Source organism: Mauremys reevesii, linkage group 2 (assembly GCF_016161935.1).
Source record: "Mauremys reevesii isolate NIE-2019 linkage group 2, ASM1616193v1, whole genome shotgun sequence".
Classification (NCBI taxonomy): Eukaryota; Metazoa; Chordata; order Testudines; family Geoemydidae; genus Mauremys; species Mauremys reevesii.
The window spans coordinates 241,234,096-241,250,819 of record NC_052624.1 but is presented as its reverse complement, the minus strand read 5'-3'; the positions used below and the strand labels follow the sequence as shown (position 1 = coordinate 241,250,819).

Below are 16,724 nucleotides of genomic sequence, written 5' to 3'. Positions count from 1 at the left end.
TAGGAACAAGAGGATCAGTTGTTCCCTGGTCATACACAGTCTTGCAGAGAAGTGAGGGGTAGTATGGTACCTATTCATTGAGATGGATGATAGAAGCCATAGGACTAGAGAATCCACTCAACTTCCCAAAGAAGAGATATAAAAAGAGCAGAAAGATGGCAAATTTTCCTTACGGAGGATTCTGCCAAAATACTTTTCCAATAGCAACAGTCATACCCATGCAGCCTGTCTCAGTATGGAGATTATCTGTTTGCATTTTAGATTACGGCTTGGTGTTGTAATGTATAACTTTGCCTTAAAATGAAATATTTGCATGATAAAATCCATTATAATAAAAATACTCTTCTTCAAATAATATACCTTGGAGCCCAGCAGAATTTTTATTATACTAGCATTTAATTTATAATCTATTGGAGGTTCTTTACTAAATGAGGCCAACATTTTCAAACTCGGGTAGTTAAAGTTAGGGACCAAACTTAGCCACTTAAATAACTGGCCTAATTTCAAGAGACTGCTACAACTGATTCCAATTTTATTTAGATGTTAAAATATAAATTTAAGTTAACAGAAGTGTTTAAGTCACATGAAAATCAGTGTGAGTTAGACACCTAAGCTGCTTTGGAATGTTGTAGATCCTCTCAGGCACCCACCTACAACGTTATGCCTAAATAGCTTTGTAAATTTGGCCCTACATGCAGATCTATCCCTGTCCCCGTGGAACAGACAGGGAAGCATTTATTACACATCTCAGTTTTGAAAAGTCCTTACCTGAAGAAAAGGTAATACACTAAACTTCCTATAAAAGTGAGGCTTTGGAGACAGGCTATGCTGCTGTTGACTGGTGCTGATTGGGCACAGTAAAGGCATGCTGAAAGAGGACTCAATGACAAACATCAACTGGGGCACAGCAACCAATGCTACAACAATCCAAGCTAAGCTGCTGCAGTAAGCACGGACAATATTACAGAGAGAAGAGTCTATTAGAGATGAGATAGGTGTCGTGCTCATGAAAGGCAATACTATAGGAAAGTGATAGAATTCATTCTAACCTGGAAATAAAATAACACATATGGGCCAAACTGATATATGGGATTATATATAAGAACGACAGAAAGAAAACAGGCAATAATGACTAGGAATACTACATACAGAATCAAAGAGCTTGAATTTTGGGGCATTTGGGGTCAAAACAGAATCCTGATGTTCCACAGGGGCATGCAGCTTTATTAAGAGCATTCTCATAACCTCTCAACATTGCTCCGTGTTCATCAAGTTAAGATGTACAGTCATATATGAGGCCATTGTAACTATATAAACTGTATGTACGTGTGCATGCACATATGCACAGGGGTTGTCACCATAAATGCCAGCGGGGCAAAATATTTTAATGTAATCATTTCGCCAAAGGAAGCTGTGATGGGTTGGGAGCTGCCACCTGATGTGCCAAGACTACTTCTGCCCCTGCTTTCCCTGCCAGCCTGGGACCCCAGCACCCTGTCTTGCTGAGCCAGACACACCTGTCTGCTCCAACAAAGAACCAGGGTCTGAATTACTTGCCCCAAAGCTGCAGGCTTGACTGAAAGCAGCTAACAGAAGTGTTCCTGTCTTTAACGCTCAGATGCCCAACTCCCAATGGGGTCTAAACCCAAATAAATCCATTTTACCCTATATAAAGCTTATACAAGGTAAACTCATAAATTGTTTGCCCTCTATAACACTGATAGATAGATATGCACAGCTGTTTGCCTACCCCAGGTATTAATACACACTCTGAGTTAATTCATAAGTAAAAAGTGATTTTATTAAATACAGAAAGTAGGATTTAAGTGGTTCCAAGCAGTAACAGACCGAACAAAGTAAGTCGCCAAGCAAAATAAAATAAAACATGCAAATCTATGTCTAATCAAACTGAATACAAATAAGATCCTCACCAGTTCCAGAATGTTCCCTTTTACAGACTAATCTCCTTTTACCTTGGGTCCAGCAATCACTCACACCCCTTGCAGTCACTGTCCTTTGTTCCAGTTTCTTTCAGGTATCCTGGGGGGTGGAGAGGCTCTCTCTTTAGCCAGCTGAAGACAAAATGGAGGGGTCTCCCAGGGGTTTAAATAGACTTTCTCTTGTGGGTGGAGACCCCCCTCCTCTCTCCTATGCAAAGTCCAGCTCCAAGATGGAGTTCTGGAGTCACCTGGGCAAGTCACATGCCCATGCATGACTCACAGTTTCTTACCAGGTAGCAGCCATGGGTCACATGCTACCTTGAACGTCCTCAAGTAGACTTCTTATGTGGGGATTGGAGCATTCCAAGATCCATTGTCCTTTAAGTGTTTCTTGATTAGGTACTTAATTTCAGCATGCCTTTCTCTAGGAACTGACCAAATGCTTTACACTAAGGATATTTAGAAATCAATCCAATACACAGCCAATATTTATAACTTCAAATACAAAAATGATAGATGCATGCAGATAGGATTAATAGATTCAGTAGATCATAACCTTTACATAGATATATTACATAGCATATGTAGCATAGATAGATTCAGTAAATCATATTCCAGTTATGTCATATTCCCATAAAGCGTTATGGGGTAGAGTGTCACAGAAGCAATAGAATCAGTCACTCCTAATCTTTGAACGAGGTACATACAGTGAATTTCCTTGCAGAAATGGCTGCCTCCAAGCTTTCTGGTGCCCTCTTGCCCCGAAGCCTAGGATTCTTTTGTGGCACTGGCTCTCATGCTCCTCTAGTGCTGAAGATACCCTGCAGTTATGTAATTTTTGCAATGCACTTGTCTAACTGCCTTTGTAATACTAATTTAATGATCTGCCTTTTCTGATCTGTACACATCTCAGATCAGGATTTTCCTAACACTTTAAGACCAGTGATTGTTGTTCATGGCTGGTTTAGTCATAAATCCATAGAATTTAAGGTCAAAAGGGACCATTAGATCCCCTAGTCTGACCTCCTGTACAACAAAGGCAATAGACTTTCATTCAGTTACTCCTGTATTGAGGCAATAACTTGGGTTTAACTAAAGCTTATCTTCCAGAAAGACATCCAGTCTTGATCTGAACACTTCAAGTGATGGAGAATCTACCACTTCCCTTGGTACTTTCTTGCAATGGTTAATCACGCTCACTGTTAAAAATGTGTGCCTTATTTCTAATTATAATTTGTCTGGCTTTAATGTTTAGCCATTGGTTCTTGTTATGCCTTTCTCCGCTAGATTAAAGAGCTCTTTTGTACCCAGTATTTTCTGCTCAGAAGGTACTAATACACCTTAAGTCAGACACTTCTGATGGCATAGACTCTTTGACCTAGAAAAGAGAAAGTAAAAAAAAAAAAAACGATGATCCTGTCAATAAAAACAGTGACAATAATAATCTCCCAGGCTGCTAGCGCTGAGTCTGAAATGATCAAAAACATTTTTTTTCAAAAGTTGTCAATAGGTGCCGTAACTGACTGGAAAGTACAATAGATCACATTATAGATGCCCCTCTAGGGATAAACTCAGTGCATAAAACTGAAAAATGGCAAAATTGTCCATAGAGGAAAGGAATGGTGAAAAACAAAGGAGAACGAAAAGCAGGCGAATGCAGAAGAACAAAAAACAAAAAAAAAATTCTTTTTACACAAAGACGATAATTTAATATTTTCAGAGATGTAAGAAAGGCAATCACATCCTTTATATTGAGACATAGGGCAACTATCACTGGCACTGAAAATATGATTTCTTGACAGTAAGAGAAAGAGCCTTGGGAAAATCAAGTCATAACCAATATTGAAGAGAGATGATAGTCAAATTTGATCTAAAAATCAGTCATTGTTTGAGGTCAATATTGCTTATATCCTGTGGTTTTATTAAATCTTTTTTTTTGGCTTCTAAAATATATTTTACATTATATATATATAAAATACACACACACACACACGGTTGATCACTGGGGATCTAACAGGTTTAAGATCCACTGATTATAATTTGTTTTTTCTTTAAGCAGATATCTTTGGATAAACTTTAACTTTAATTGTACCCCATGGGGAAGTAAGGTTCCATGCTTCCTTTACAGGATTGAGGATTGTATTAATCCAGAGTGGTAGATATTTAAACAGTAGCTAATGCATACTAAAGATATGCAACATATCCATACCCAAATTCTTGTCTGAAATGGCCCAATCTGCCAAAGAAATGTATGTGCAGGAAAACCTGTACAAGAGGCTGTACAAAGTATCCCCTGAGTAATGAATATAGTTCTGCTCTACATTTATTAGAAGTCCATTTTCATTTAGCAGCCTATTATTGTCAGTCTTCTGAGTGGTTACTTAAATTTCATCTCAGCTGGGAAATCATCTCACACTGGAGATCATCTCCAACTCTGACCCATTGAATTTAAACCGATCAGAAGTTTAGAACCATTGACCTGACTTTTTTCAATCTTTGTATAGTAGATCTTCATGAGCACTACCAAAAAGAAAAGATTTTCTATATGTAGGACTGGATAAGGAATTCCTCTTTGTATTGTATTATTCATTAGTTTAATTATCATATCATTCATAATGATATAAAGAGAGACCATGTCTTTTTGCATCAGAACAAGACGACAAAAATTAACAAACTTTCAATATTACATATGTATTCCTGCTTTTTGTGTATTATTATTTATTTACTTATTATGGGTCAGATTTTCAAAAGAGCTCAGATCCAATAGCTCCCACTTAGGCACTTAAATAAATGGTCACATTTTCAGAAGTGTTAAGCACTAAACAGTTCCCCATTCTCATACAAATTGAGGCTTACAGTGAGAGTTTCTGGGAGCTGAGTACTTCTGAAAAAATCTATCCCTGTCTATTTATGGCAACACTCAGGTTATGTCTACACTACTGCAATAAATTGACCTACGCTACGCAACTCCAGATACATGAATAACGTAGCTGGAGTTGACATACCTTAGGTTGAGTTACCATGGGGTCTACACCACGGGGGGTTGATGGGAGAAAATCTCCCATTGACTTACCTTACTCTTCTCGTCGGGGGTAGAGTACGGGGTAGAGTACAGAGCGACCTGCAGTCCATTTGGTGGGTCTTTACTAGACCCACTAAATCAACTCTCAGTGGATCGATCTCGGAGCGTCAATCCTCGCTGTAGTGTAGATCTGTCCTCTGAATGTGGTAGATGTTTTTCCACGCATTCAGAAGGGACAGTCTTCACTGTGAGGAACTAACACACCAAGGATAGACAGGATGTAGACAGAATTTAGGGGGGTTAGAAATAAGGTATATTTACATAAGCCAATTGGATTCAATCTAAGCAGCACGACAGAAGTGGGTCTTTAAGAGGCAGGTTTCCTTTTTTTTACCCTGCAACTGAGCTCAGGGAAGCTTTATCATGCACAGAGGGCATGGATGTGGAAGTGAGCACAGAGGCAACTAGTGGGTAGAAGATGACCAGGGTGGGAACATTAGTGGAGTGGAAGGGATGGGGTCAATATGAAGCTGAAATAGGGAGTGCTTAACATCTTTATCTTAAAACTGTATTAATGATGGGACATAAAGGAGGGTAGACGTACCAATGGAACTTGTGAGTTCCATTATGTTTGGCTGGATGCCTCCAGAAACCAGCCACCCTTGCCATTTAATGTTACAGATTTGTCTTTTAAAAGACAGTGGATGAAATCCTGGCCCTATTGAAGTAAATGGGAATTTTGCCTTTTACTTGAGTGGGGCCAGGATTTCACCCCATATCTTTAATATTCACCTTTTTCAACACTATTTAACTACTTGGCACTAGCTATATATCCATTATGCAGTATATATGCTCATATGTGCCAATTAAGAAGCAGTCATTACAAATCTGCTATCATTAGGCTTGATTAATCTGGGAGGTTTCCAATAAAGCAGCTGTCCCAGTTAAGTCAAGTGCACTGCAATAATATTTTACATTTATATAGCACCTTTCATACCAAAGCACTGTACCTATTAGACAGATAGATCAATACTACATTGCAGCAGGACTCTGTGGATGTGGGCAGCAGACAGCTGTCAAACTGTGCACTGCACCACAGTGGGAAGAGGGACATTTTATACAGTGATACTGAGGTGAACTCCTCATCTTAAAAAATGTGATAGCAGGTAGAGGTTCAAAGTGAAATCCTGGCCCCACTGAAATTGATGGCAAAGCTCCCATTTACGTCAATGGAGCCACGTTTTTACCCTCAAATTTTTAAGTTCTTGTCTGAAAGATGTACAGATCAAACAGCATAGAATGCACTTTATTTATCTTGAGGGTGAAAAGCAAAGACAAACCCGCCTAGATCTGAGCCTGAGTTTCAAGGCAGACTAAATATTTTAAATCTGTTGCTTAGACTTCTCCAGAAGTGCCCAAGGCAATTCTGGCTGTAATCGGTGTTCCTTTTCTCACCTTCTCTCTTGTCAAAAATCCACCCTCCCCTTTGTTTTTTAGTGTGTATCCTCTGGGAGTCTCCCATCAGGCTTAGAGAAAGACAGTAAGCATGGACCTAGCTGTCACGAAACCTAGATTCTAGTCTTAAGTCTGATGCAGATTTGGTGTGTGTCCTTACACAAATCATTTAAGTTCTCTGTGCCTCTGTAAAATGGGATCATAATGCCAGCCACCATTGTAAAGTGACTTAATTATAGGAAATATATTTTATATAGTAAAATAAATCAAATATCTGTACTTACCATTTTATCTAAAGAAATTGTTAACCAAGAAGTCACTGCAGGTGTGAGGCTAAATTACAAGGCAGATGTACAAAGACAGCAGGAAGGGGATGGAAATTAGGTTAGTAAGGAAACAGAGCAAGATGAAGGCAGAACTCTGTAGCCCAAATAAAAACACATTAAAATTGTGCTGGTCAATGCTCCAGTTTTTGTTAAATCATGACAACTAGTTTATATTTAACTAATAATTAATATATTGGACCATACATTCTGGTACAATGGAGCACACCAAATAAATAAATAAATCATACATATAACCTTTGCAGAAAACCCTCCATTTGCACATGACAATTGAGCAGTGGCCCATTTTCACAAGATATCACTCACTTTGCATGCACAAGTGTTGGGCTTTGTGTGCACAAGGCGTGCAAAACCAATTTTAGAGGCATGCCCATTGTGCTTACAACTGGAAATATACCCCATTGTGACTTAATATGAATCATCTAAAATCAAAGATCAAGTGCTGTGATTATGAGTCCCTTGCAATCATTTTACAGTGTACATTTTAACAGAAAACAAAGATACTGATTTTGTGTGCAAATCCCCAAGCACAGCTAGGTGGGCCTATTGAGGGTATGTATGCTGCATAGGCACTATGCTTACATCTTACACTGATGTCAAATGGCAACCTTGGGGGAACGCCTGAAACAACATTAAAGGGTTCTGAAGAGAATTACAGCCAGCCGTGCTTGGCTGGAGGAGGTTTGCTGTGATACACACCTTTGAAGATGGTAAGAAAGGGATACAAAAAGATTTATTAACAAAGTGGAGATTTTGACCTGAGAATGGAAAAAGAAAAACTTGATTTTTATAAATGAAGCCAAACTATTATTTTACTTGTAGCATAGTCACGAGGGTGTTTCCATTTTCCTTTAAAATAACTCATTAATTCATTCCCTCATTATGGTAGACATGGCTGGACAACCTTCTCCTGGTCCTAGAGTTTCATGTTTTGTAATTATGCATCTTCACCGGTAGAATATCAAGCTTCTGACAGTAACATGACTATGAAGATCAAGGTTGTCACCTGACCTGAAAGTAATAATATTATGTTCTAGTAAATCAAATGTCCAAATAAATGAACATTTCCTTCTTAACATGTCACTTTCTGGAGTGATCAAAGTGCAACCTGCTGGTCAAACACAAGCCATGGAACTCGATGATACAGCTTTCAGCTACCTCCATCTTCAATGTAGCTCTTGGTATGCCATGATATACAGTGTTAACACAGGTGGAGGCCACAGGGTCAAGTTGGAGTGTGATATGTTGGGACTGATAGCCTCAACAAGCCATACATCTGCACAAACATACTAGGCACAATGCTCCTGGCAAATTGCCAACGGCATCCTTTGCAGAGAGCCCCTACTGTGCTGTATAAACAACAAAACAGATTTTAAATAATACCAACAAAGGAACATCTTTACTCCAAACAAGTCCTGTGTGACCAATGACACCGATTAGTAATATCTATGATACCTATCTGAACTATAATTGTTTATTCATGCAATTGCATGTTCTAAGAATTTATACAAGTCTTCCAAAACCATTATCTCAATGGGATCAGCCAAAAAAGTAATTGTATAAGTCAAATGGGAAAAAAAAGATTTCTAATGAAATTATATTGCATATAATATATGGATTTTACTCCTTTTTATAATCATCTTGGATCATCTAATACAACTGAATCTGAACGCACATTCTGTAATAGATTCTGATCCATCATACTGGGCACCACTCAATGCAATGAGTGGGATAATAAGCAACCTTTACCAACTAATTAATCAAAAGCTTCTGATAGTCATTAATTTTTCATTTTAATGCAGATTATAGATATAATTCACTCCAGTATTAACTGGCTGGTTAAAAGATTTTATCATCCAGTTTTAATATGAATAAAGGATGATCCTACTAAATTATGTCTAGATGAAGCTTTAAATAGCTTCAGTCTGAGAAATGACTGAAAAATAGTTTAAGGAAACAAACACTTATAGGAATCTTCCTTAATTATGTGTAATTTATTACTTTGCTGTATTAGCCCAAAAAATAACTTTGTATTGTGAATTTACATGTGAATAAAAATAGACTGAAACTAACCATAGCCTGCAGGAAATTGCCTCCATTTCAAATGAGACATTAACTGAAATACATAAAGCATAGGCCAGTCGCGATAATATGGACAGCCATGAATTAATTCTTCCTTGGCAATTCGTTCACGCTTAGCTATTTCCTGAAAGACAGATACACGTTCAACAGTAATGACAAAATATGTAAAAGAAGAAAAAACCTAAAATGAAAAAGGCAGCAAAGAAAAAAAACACCATTTGCATATTAAAAATCCATAAAGTAAAGCAAATTTTGAGAAGCATGAGGTTTATTTTTAGGTAGGTTTTGTGACAATAGAGCCAAAATACTAATCTATCGTAATTATAACTCGAGAAATAGTGATTAGAATTTCTTTTTCCTAATTGTGAACTTCTTTAGAAAATGATGAAACATACTTGTAATTTTTTTTAATGGGGGGGAACCTTACTCTAAGATCCCGTCTCTGCTGCATAAATCAAACGCAGAAGTCAATCTTGTCAGTCTCAACACAGAGGCACTGATCCTTTGAAGTATAAAGCTGCTCCTTAGAAAATCAAAAACAGCTGATTTGTGAAGCAACAAAAAGGATGCCTTAAAAATGTGTTTCCACTTTGAGTTTAACTAGACTTGGGCCCGATTCACAATATGCTCGTGTTCTCTTTCTACAATATTTAAGCACACTTCATTAACATGGCTTACCACCCAGATCTTGTAAACATGACTTTTTGTTATTTACAACACCCTGGAGTTACACCCATTACTTCCCGGGTTCCATCTAGCATTCCAAAGATTATACAATCTAAGAGGAGGATGGGCACAAAACACACATTATTATATTACAGGAAGAATTGCATAATGTATGGAATTTATCTTTTCAAATCTCTCCATTACTTACTCTACATTTTAGCAGGTAACTTTTTCTTGTTTGTCAGAAAAGGAACTGAATAAAAATTACAGATAACCTGGATGAAAAATAAAGGCAGCCAACATACTCTGTGGAACAACTTGATCCTCCCCTTCAATTTAAAAATGCATCCTCTGTATCTTGGAATTTGTAGTGTTTAGATGTTGCTTGTAACTATTAGAACTGGGAGCACTGGCTGTTGGGAGTCTGAAAGGACAGGAAAGACGGGGGAAGGAGTTGAGGAGGCTGAGTGAGAGTTACAGAGGGTACAGCAGCAGCTTTGTAAAGAGGTTTCCACTTTAAAAATAAAGTCCTGTTGAAGTTTGTTAGTACCTTGCCTGGTTGGTACAACATTTTGGTGATGAGGGTGGGATCTTCTGCCTCTGAACCCACCTGCACTCTCTCTGCAAAGCCCAGGTGAGCCTCCAATTGCTTTTACTGCCTGGATCCATATGTTTGAGTCTTATCTGCTTGCAATCAGTGCTACAGAGATTTCTGAAGTAAGAAAGCATGCTCTGGTAATCCTCTGCCTTGGAGCAGAAGGGCAGCGTATATTTTATACTTTTCCCCTTGCAGATGATAAATATGAGACTGCACTCACTGCATTAAAGATCTTTTTTGTGCCAAAAGTGAATGTAGTAGCTAATTGCTACAGATTTTGCCAGCAAGAGCAGAAACCAGGGGAGACTATAATGCAGTATATTGCTTCCCTGAGGAGTCTGATTGTAACTTGTGACTTTGGGAATATGGCAGATGAGATTATTAGAGACCAGCTCATTGAGAAAACAACCAGGCTTCGTGTAAGAGAACGCTTACTTCTAGAACCACAACTTACACTAGAAAAAGCAATAACCATTGCTACTCAGATTGAGTCAGTTACAGCTGAAGCCAAAATAATGAGCAGGGTTACAGGAGGCAGAGTCCAGGCTGTGACTCCTTTGCAGAAAAGTTCACTATCTCTGCAGACAAACAATTGCAGGAGGAAAACTAATGAAAAGCCACTGAATCAGCAAATTCAAAATACGGTAAAAGCTTACACTGTGGATCCCCACAACATCTTGCAAGCTACACAGGATGTCCAGCAAAAGTAACTCAGTGCAATCATTGCAAAAAGATTGGGCATTTTGCTAAAGTATGTCGCAGTAGACAGTTCAATCAACAGGTGCATGCAGTTACAATGCCAAATGTTACTGTGCTGAGCGTGGACAAAACTACTACTGCACATATTCCAGAACAGATAATGTGCACTGTAAACGTTTCCGCCATACCCTCAGGCAAATCACACTCTATTCAGCTAATGTTGGACACTGGCTCAGCAGTATCTATACTACCTGATTCCATCTATTTGCATTACTTTAAAGATGTGCCTCTTACTGAACCCAAACTTCAGTTGGTGTGCTATTTGAAAGACCGTATTCCAGTACATGGCTGCCTGCCAGCAATAATTACTTTTGGTGATTGCTGTGTAACTGCAGAGTTCTACATTGTCCACAAAGGCACTCCTATCCTTGGCAGAGATTTATTGGCTGCTTTAAATCTCAGGGTAGTTAATGGATGAATAGATCTTTCACAGCAAAGCACTGTTTCAGCTGGGATCCAACACCAGGTAGAGGAGAACTTCGACTGTGCTTATGGGTTTCTGCATAAAGTTAAAATGCGGAATAATGTGATGCCTTTACAACAGAAATTACGGCACTTACCATTTTCAGTCAGGGAAGTGGTTTCAGAGGAACTTAGAAAACTTGTTCAAAAGGTCATTATTGAAGAGATTAACTCCTCGGAATGGGTTTTGCCTATAGTAGTGACGCAGAAGAAGGGTGGAGGTATTCGCCTTTGTGTGGACTTAAGGGAGCCAAATAAAGCTATTGTGATTGACAACCATCCTCTTCCTCACATTGAAGAAGTATTTGAAGAACTCCATGGACCAAAGATGTTTTCTACTCTTGATTTGCAGAGCACATACCACCAGGTTATGTTGCATGAAGATAGCAAAGACCTCACAGCATTTATTACACATGAGGGACTATTTCGTTTTAAACATGTTCCATATGGTCTTGCATCAGCCCCAAGTGCCTTCCAAAAATGATGTAATTGATTCTGAAGAATCAACATGAAGTTCAGTGCTATTTGGATGATATTATTGTGTTTGGAAATACTACTGAGGAGCGTGACAATAACCTGCAGTCTGTACTAAATTGCATCAGCAAAGCAGGCCTCAAGCTAAATAGGTCCAAATGCAAATTTAGACAAACTGAACTCTCCTTTCTGGGGCATACAATTTCACAGGCTGGACTAAAACCTGATCCAGATCATATCCTGGCAATTTCAAATGCTTCTCCTCCAACAGATTTGCAAACCTTACGTTCCTTCTTGCGTCTTACCCTCCTGGTACGCAAAATTCATTCCTATTTATGCTTCTGTCATTGAACCGTTACGAGAATTACTACAGAGAAGTTCAACCTTGGTATGGACAACGGATGCACAAGCTAGTTTCGAAATGGTGAAAGACTTGATTGTACATAGTCCAGTACTGCACTATTCAGTCCTGCATTGCCCACAATTGTAACTACTGATGCTTCTGATTATGGACTTGGAGCTGTCCTCATACAACTTCATGAGGACAGCACAGAGAGGACTGTTGCATTTGGTTGAAGGACACTGAGTAATGCTGAGAGAAAATATTCTACAGTCGAAAAAGAAGCACTTGCTTGTGTCTGGGCTACTGAAAAATGGAGAACTTACCTGTGGGGCCGCACATTCAAGTTGCTCACAGACCACAGCCCTTTGACGACGTTGCTCACCTTGAAAGGACTGGAAAGGGCAGGATATCGGTTTGCTAGATGGTCTGCAAGACTACTCTCTTTCAATTATGAACTGGAATATAAGCCTGGAAACAAGAATGTGGTAGCTGATTGCCTTTCTCGCCTGCCTTAGCCCTCACCAGACGGTCCACCAGAGGATGAGGATGTAGTAGTTGCGCTTATTACAAGCACTCTTACTGCAGTTACAAGAGAACAATTTGAAGCTGCTTGTTCAGCGTGTCCAATTCAACAAAAACTATGGGAATTTCTGACAAAGAGATGGCCCAGTAACCCTAAAAACCTTGACCCAGTTTTGCTGCCTTATTTTAGAGTTCGGGATGAACCTTCTTTGCTCGATGGCTGTGTGCAACGAAGTACACACCGGCTACTTGTGCCAGAAGTAGTACAGTCAAAACTCATACACCTGGCACACGATACTTATCAGGAATTGTCAGAACCAAACAACGACTACGGGATCTGTATTGGTGGCCAGAGATGGACTCTCAAACTGAAGCACTCATAAAATCCTGTGTCACTTGTCAAATGCATGATAAGACAGCAGTGACATGTACCCCTCCATTACAGCCTGTTCCTCTTCCTGAATCTGCATGGGAAAAAGTGGCGATTGACATTGTAGGACCCTTTAATACTGCTCCAATTGACTGTCGTTATGCCATCACTTTAATAGATGATTTCAGTAAATGGCCTGAGGTAGCGTTTACATCGCAAATCTCTTCTGCTACAGTAATTAAGTTCCTCTCTTCAGTTTTTAGCAGGGAAAGTAACCCCAAAGAACTGGTTTCAGTTAATGGTAGTGAATTTACTTCCCTAGAGTTTGAAACTTTTCTAGCAGAGAGGAACATTTTACACAGAAGGTCATCCTATATTACCCTCAAGCCAATGGGGAAATCAAACGGTTTAACAGAAGTTTGAAAGGGAGTTTGCAAACGGCTAAACTGGAAGGGTGATTGTGGATACCCTTCACTACTGATTTCTTGCAAGCATACTGGGTTACATGACATGCCACAACGCAAAGATCACCTGCAGAGTTACTGCATGGGAAACAGATGAATACTAAACTGAACATTGCTGGATTGTTAAAGGCACAAGCTGAGGCCCCAACCGAGGATGATGTGAGAAAAACAGTTGAACAGAACCAAGTAAAGTATAAGGCTTTCACAGAGAAGTGGCGGGGTGCTAAGGAACCAAAGTTTGAGAGTGATTCCTTCATTAGAATACGAAAACCTAGAATTTTACGCAAAGGGGACCATAAATTCACAGCTCCTCTTAAAATCATAGCGAAGAAGGGACCTTACACCTATCGACTTTCTGATGGGCAGGTATGGAATGCTTCTTATCTTGCACCTGCCTATACACTAAGAGGAGATTATGCCAACACCCAGTCTGCATGGGATGACTTCACCGTAGTATCAACACAACAGGACATTGCATTGGAACCGGGGCTTGAGAGATGGCCTGTCAGACCCAGACGACCACCTGTCTGGACTAGACACTATGTAATGTAGTATCTACAGTGTTTTCAGTGTAATATTTCTGCCAATAGTATAGTGTCGTTTCCTATTTGTTTCTGTGGTTAGAACAACAATGTCTATTTTAATTGGGAGAGTTTCTTAAGGGAGGAGGGAATGTGGTGTTTAGATGTTGCTTGTAATTATTAGAACTGGGAGCACTGGCTGTTGGGAGTCTGAAAGGACAGGAAACAGGAAGGAGAGGGGAAGAGTTGGGGAGGCTGAGTGAGAGTTACAGAGGGTGCAGCAGCAGCTTGGTAAAGAGGTTTCCACTTTAAAAATAAAGTCCTGTTGAAGTTTGTTAGTACCTTGCCTGCCTCATACAACAAAAGTTCAGCCACTACTTGTGTGCAATATGCTGTTTCCTTGTTTAGATACAGAAAATAATAGCTACAGAGAGTTCTAGAGCCGTTCCTCCAAATGATCACAGTTTGCTCCAATTACACTTACTGGCTACTGAAGGTATCTATTCAGTCCCAATGTCAGAATATCACCATTTATGTGTTATTAATAGTAATCATCACTGAGGAGTCTATTCCATCTTTTTTCTAGTCTTCCTCTATTTTTAGGGATAATATTCAGAGTAGCAGCCGTGTTAGTCTGTACTCCTGTTCTTCTTTTTTAGGGATAAGAGTACTCCTCTGCCTGAAGAGTCTAAACAAATGGAGCAGAAAATTTAAGATAAGACTCCTGAAGCTTACCAGTAACCAGCTCCTGGGGTTGATTTCCTGACTTCTTCTGACTTTAGAGAAGCTTAACTGAACCTCTTTATAAGGCCTTAGCACAGAACATCATCCAGGATCTCTCATGTACAGAAACATTCTAAAGTTGGGCTTAATCACACCAGAAAGGGTATTCACAGAGGTTGTAGTAGTCATGTTTCCAGCTGTTAGACAAAGAGGTATTCACATCTATTACTTGCTGGATGACATCATGATTTGAGCAACCTCAAGACTAAAAGTGGAACAAGACAACAGGCCAGACCTTTGGGCCTGCTCCATCTTCTTTTACTACTCCAGGGAGAAAAATATGGCATAATACTGGTTTATATGGTCATAAGAAAATTCCACCAGCTTGAGGGAATCCCTAGGTGGTGTATAACTTATGTAGCCATGTCAAGGCCACACCCATCACAGCCTCGATACAGATGATGTGTTGGGGCATGTCCTGGGGAACATAAGAACGGCCATTCTGGGTCAGACCAAAGGTCCACCTAACCCAGTATCCTGTCTTCTGACAGTGGCCAGCGCCAGGTAGAAGGGACATGGCTATAGTGCTGCTGTGTTTCAGTGATCCCTGGCTGCCACTATGGCCTTGCCATACTGTTATAGCCAGTCACAATTTACAGCAGCCCTGTGACTGCTCTAAGTTATGTTGTGGGCCAGACTAATCACCAGCTGGCCCCAGAATCTGAGGGCATCAGTGAGATAGAAAGAAAAGGGAGTGTAAGAATGGCATAAAGTTGCCTTTGTCTCTACCCTTAGCTTGCTCACTAAGCATAGCTTGCATGGACCTGAGAATTAGGGCTACCATATTTGAAGTTCAATGTTTTTATTCCCACAACTTTCAAGTAACCTCCCAGAAAAGCCAGTTTATCCCAGTTCAGACCATCCAGCAACTGGGGGCAGGAATAGGGAACTCACAGTAGACACCAAAATGCACAGGCTCAACGAGATAAATTTGGGGCCTAACCCCATTGTGTTTCCTGGGGCCTCACCCCTACCATTTCACTTTATTTACACAGAGACATTTTGGGGGTCCACCTGAGCTCAGGGGCCTGGTACAATTGTTCCACCTTCCTCCCCCCCATCAATGCACACAGCTTTTCTCTCAGATGAGACTCAGAGAACTAATCAAGCAGAGAGATTCAAGGCCCCTCATCAGTCAAAGTGCTTTCAACCCTCCTTGGATTGCTGGTGTCCTGCATGGATCTGCTAACTTGGGCTAGACTTGAAATGCAGCTCCTCCAACAGTTTCTAATGATCCTATCTCCAAGCATATATGTAGATGTACATAGATAGATGTACATAGATGTAGAGCATCTACGACCTGCACTACAAGACGGTCCCTTAAAATGTCAACTAACCTCCAGCGTGGAGGTCAGCCACAGACCATTTCAAAAAAGGACTCAATCAGAGAAAAAGACAAAAAGATCTTCACCACAGATGCCAAATTATTTATTGGAAGAGCTTACCTGTCACATCAAACTGTACAGTGGTAATGGTCACAGGAGGAGATTAATCAAAGTATAACTTTGCTGGAGCATTTTGATGATGACCTACACAGTACCATGCCAATGGCCAATCAGTCCCAATAGGTAGCAGCACACCAGATTGACAATAAAGGAGGGAGATAAAGGTCCTAGCTCCTTGGACAGACAGGGGAGGAATCAGGTATTGTTCCTGCGGAAATAGTAGCAAGACACTGCTTGGAGAAGTTGGTTCTGGATTTTCTGCCCCCTATCTGTTCTATCAGTCTCTTGAGCGGTTCTTCTTGCACAGTCTGGTTGATGAGAAACTTTGGGAGGACTATACGTATCTTGATGGACATTTTGCTGTTTGTACAGACTTTTCCATTAATCTATTTGATTATGCGTGGAAAGGGTAAACTGTAAACAGTTATAAAAGAGAATTTTCCAAGTGAACCACACATGAACTTTAAAAGCAGC

General features: G+C 39.9%; 1 protein-coding gene across 1 annotated transcript in view; it reads right to left on the bottom strand.

The window, feature by feature from the left end:
* CNBD1 (cyclic nucleotide binding domain containing 1) overlaps positions 1–16,724 on the bottom strand; it is a 287,700-nt gene that overhangs the window by 75,754 nt on the left and 195,222 nt on the right. Inside the window, exon 8 of the mRNA XM_039521942.1 lies at positions 8,835–8,967. Coding sequence (XP_039377876.1) covers positions 8,835–8,967 — 133 coding nt within the window. The remainder of the gene's footprint in view (positions 1–8,834; positions 8,968–16,724) is intronic.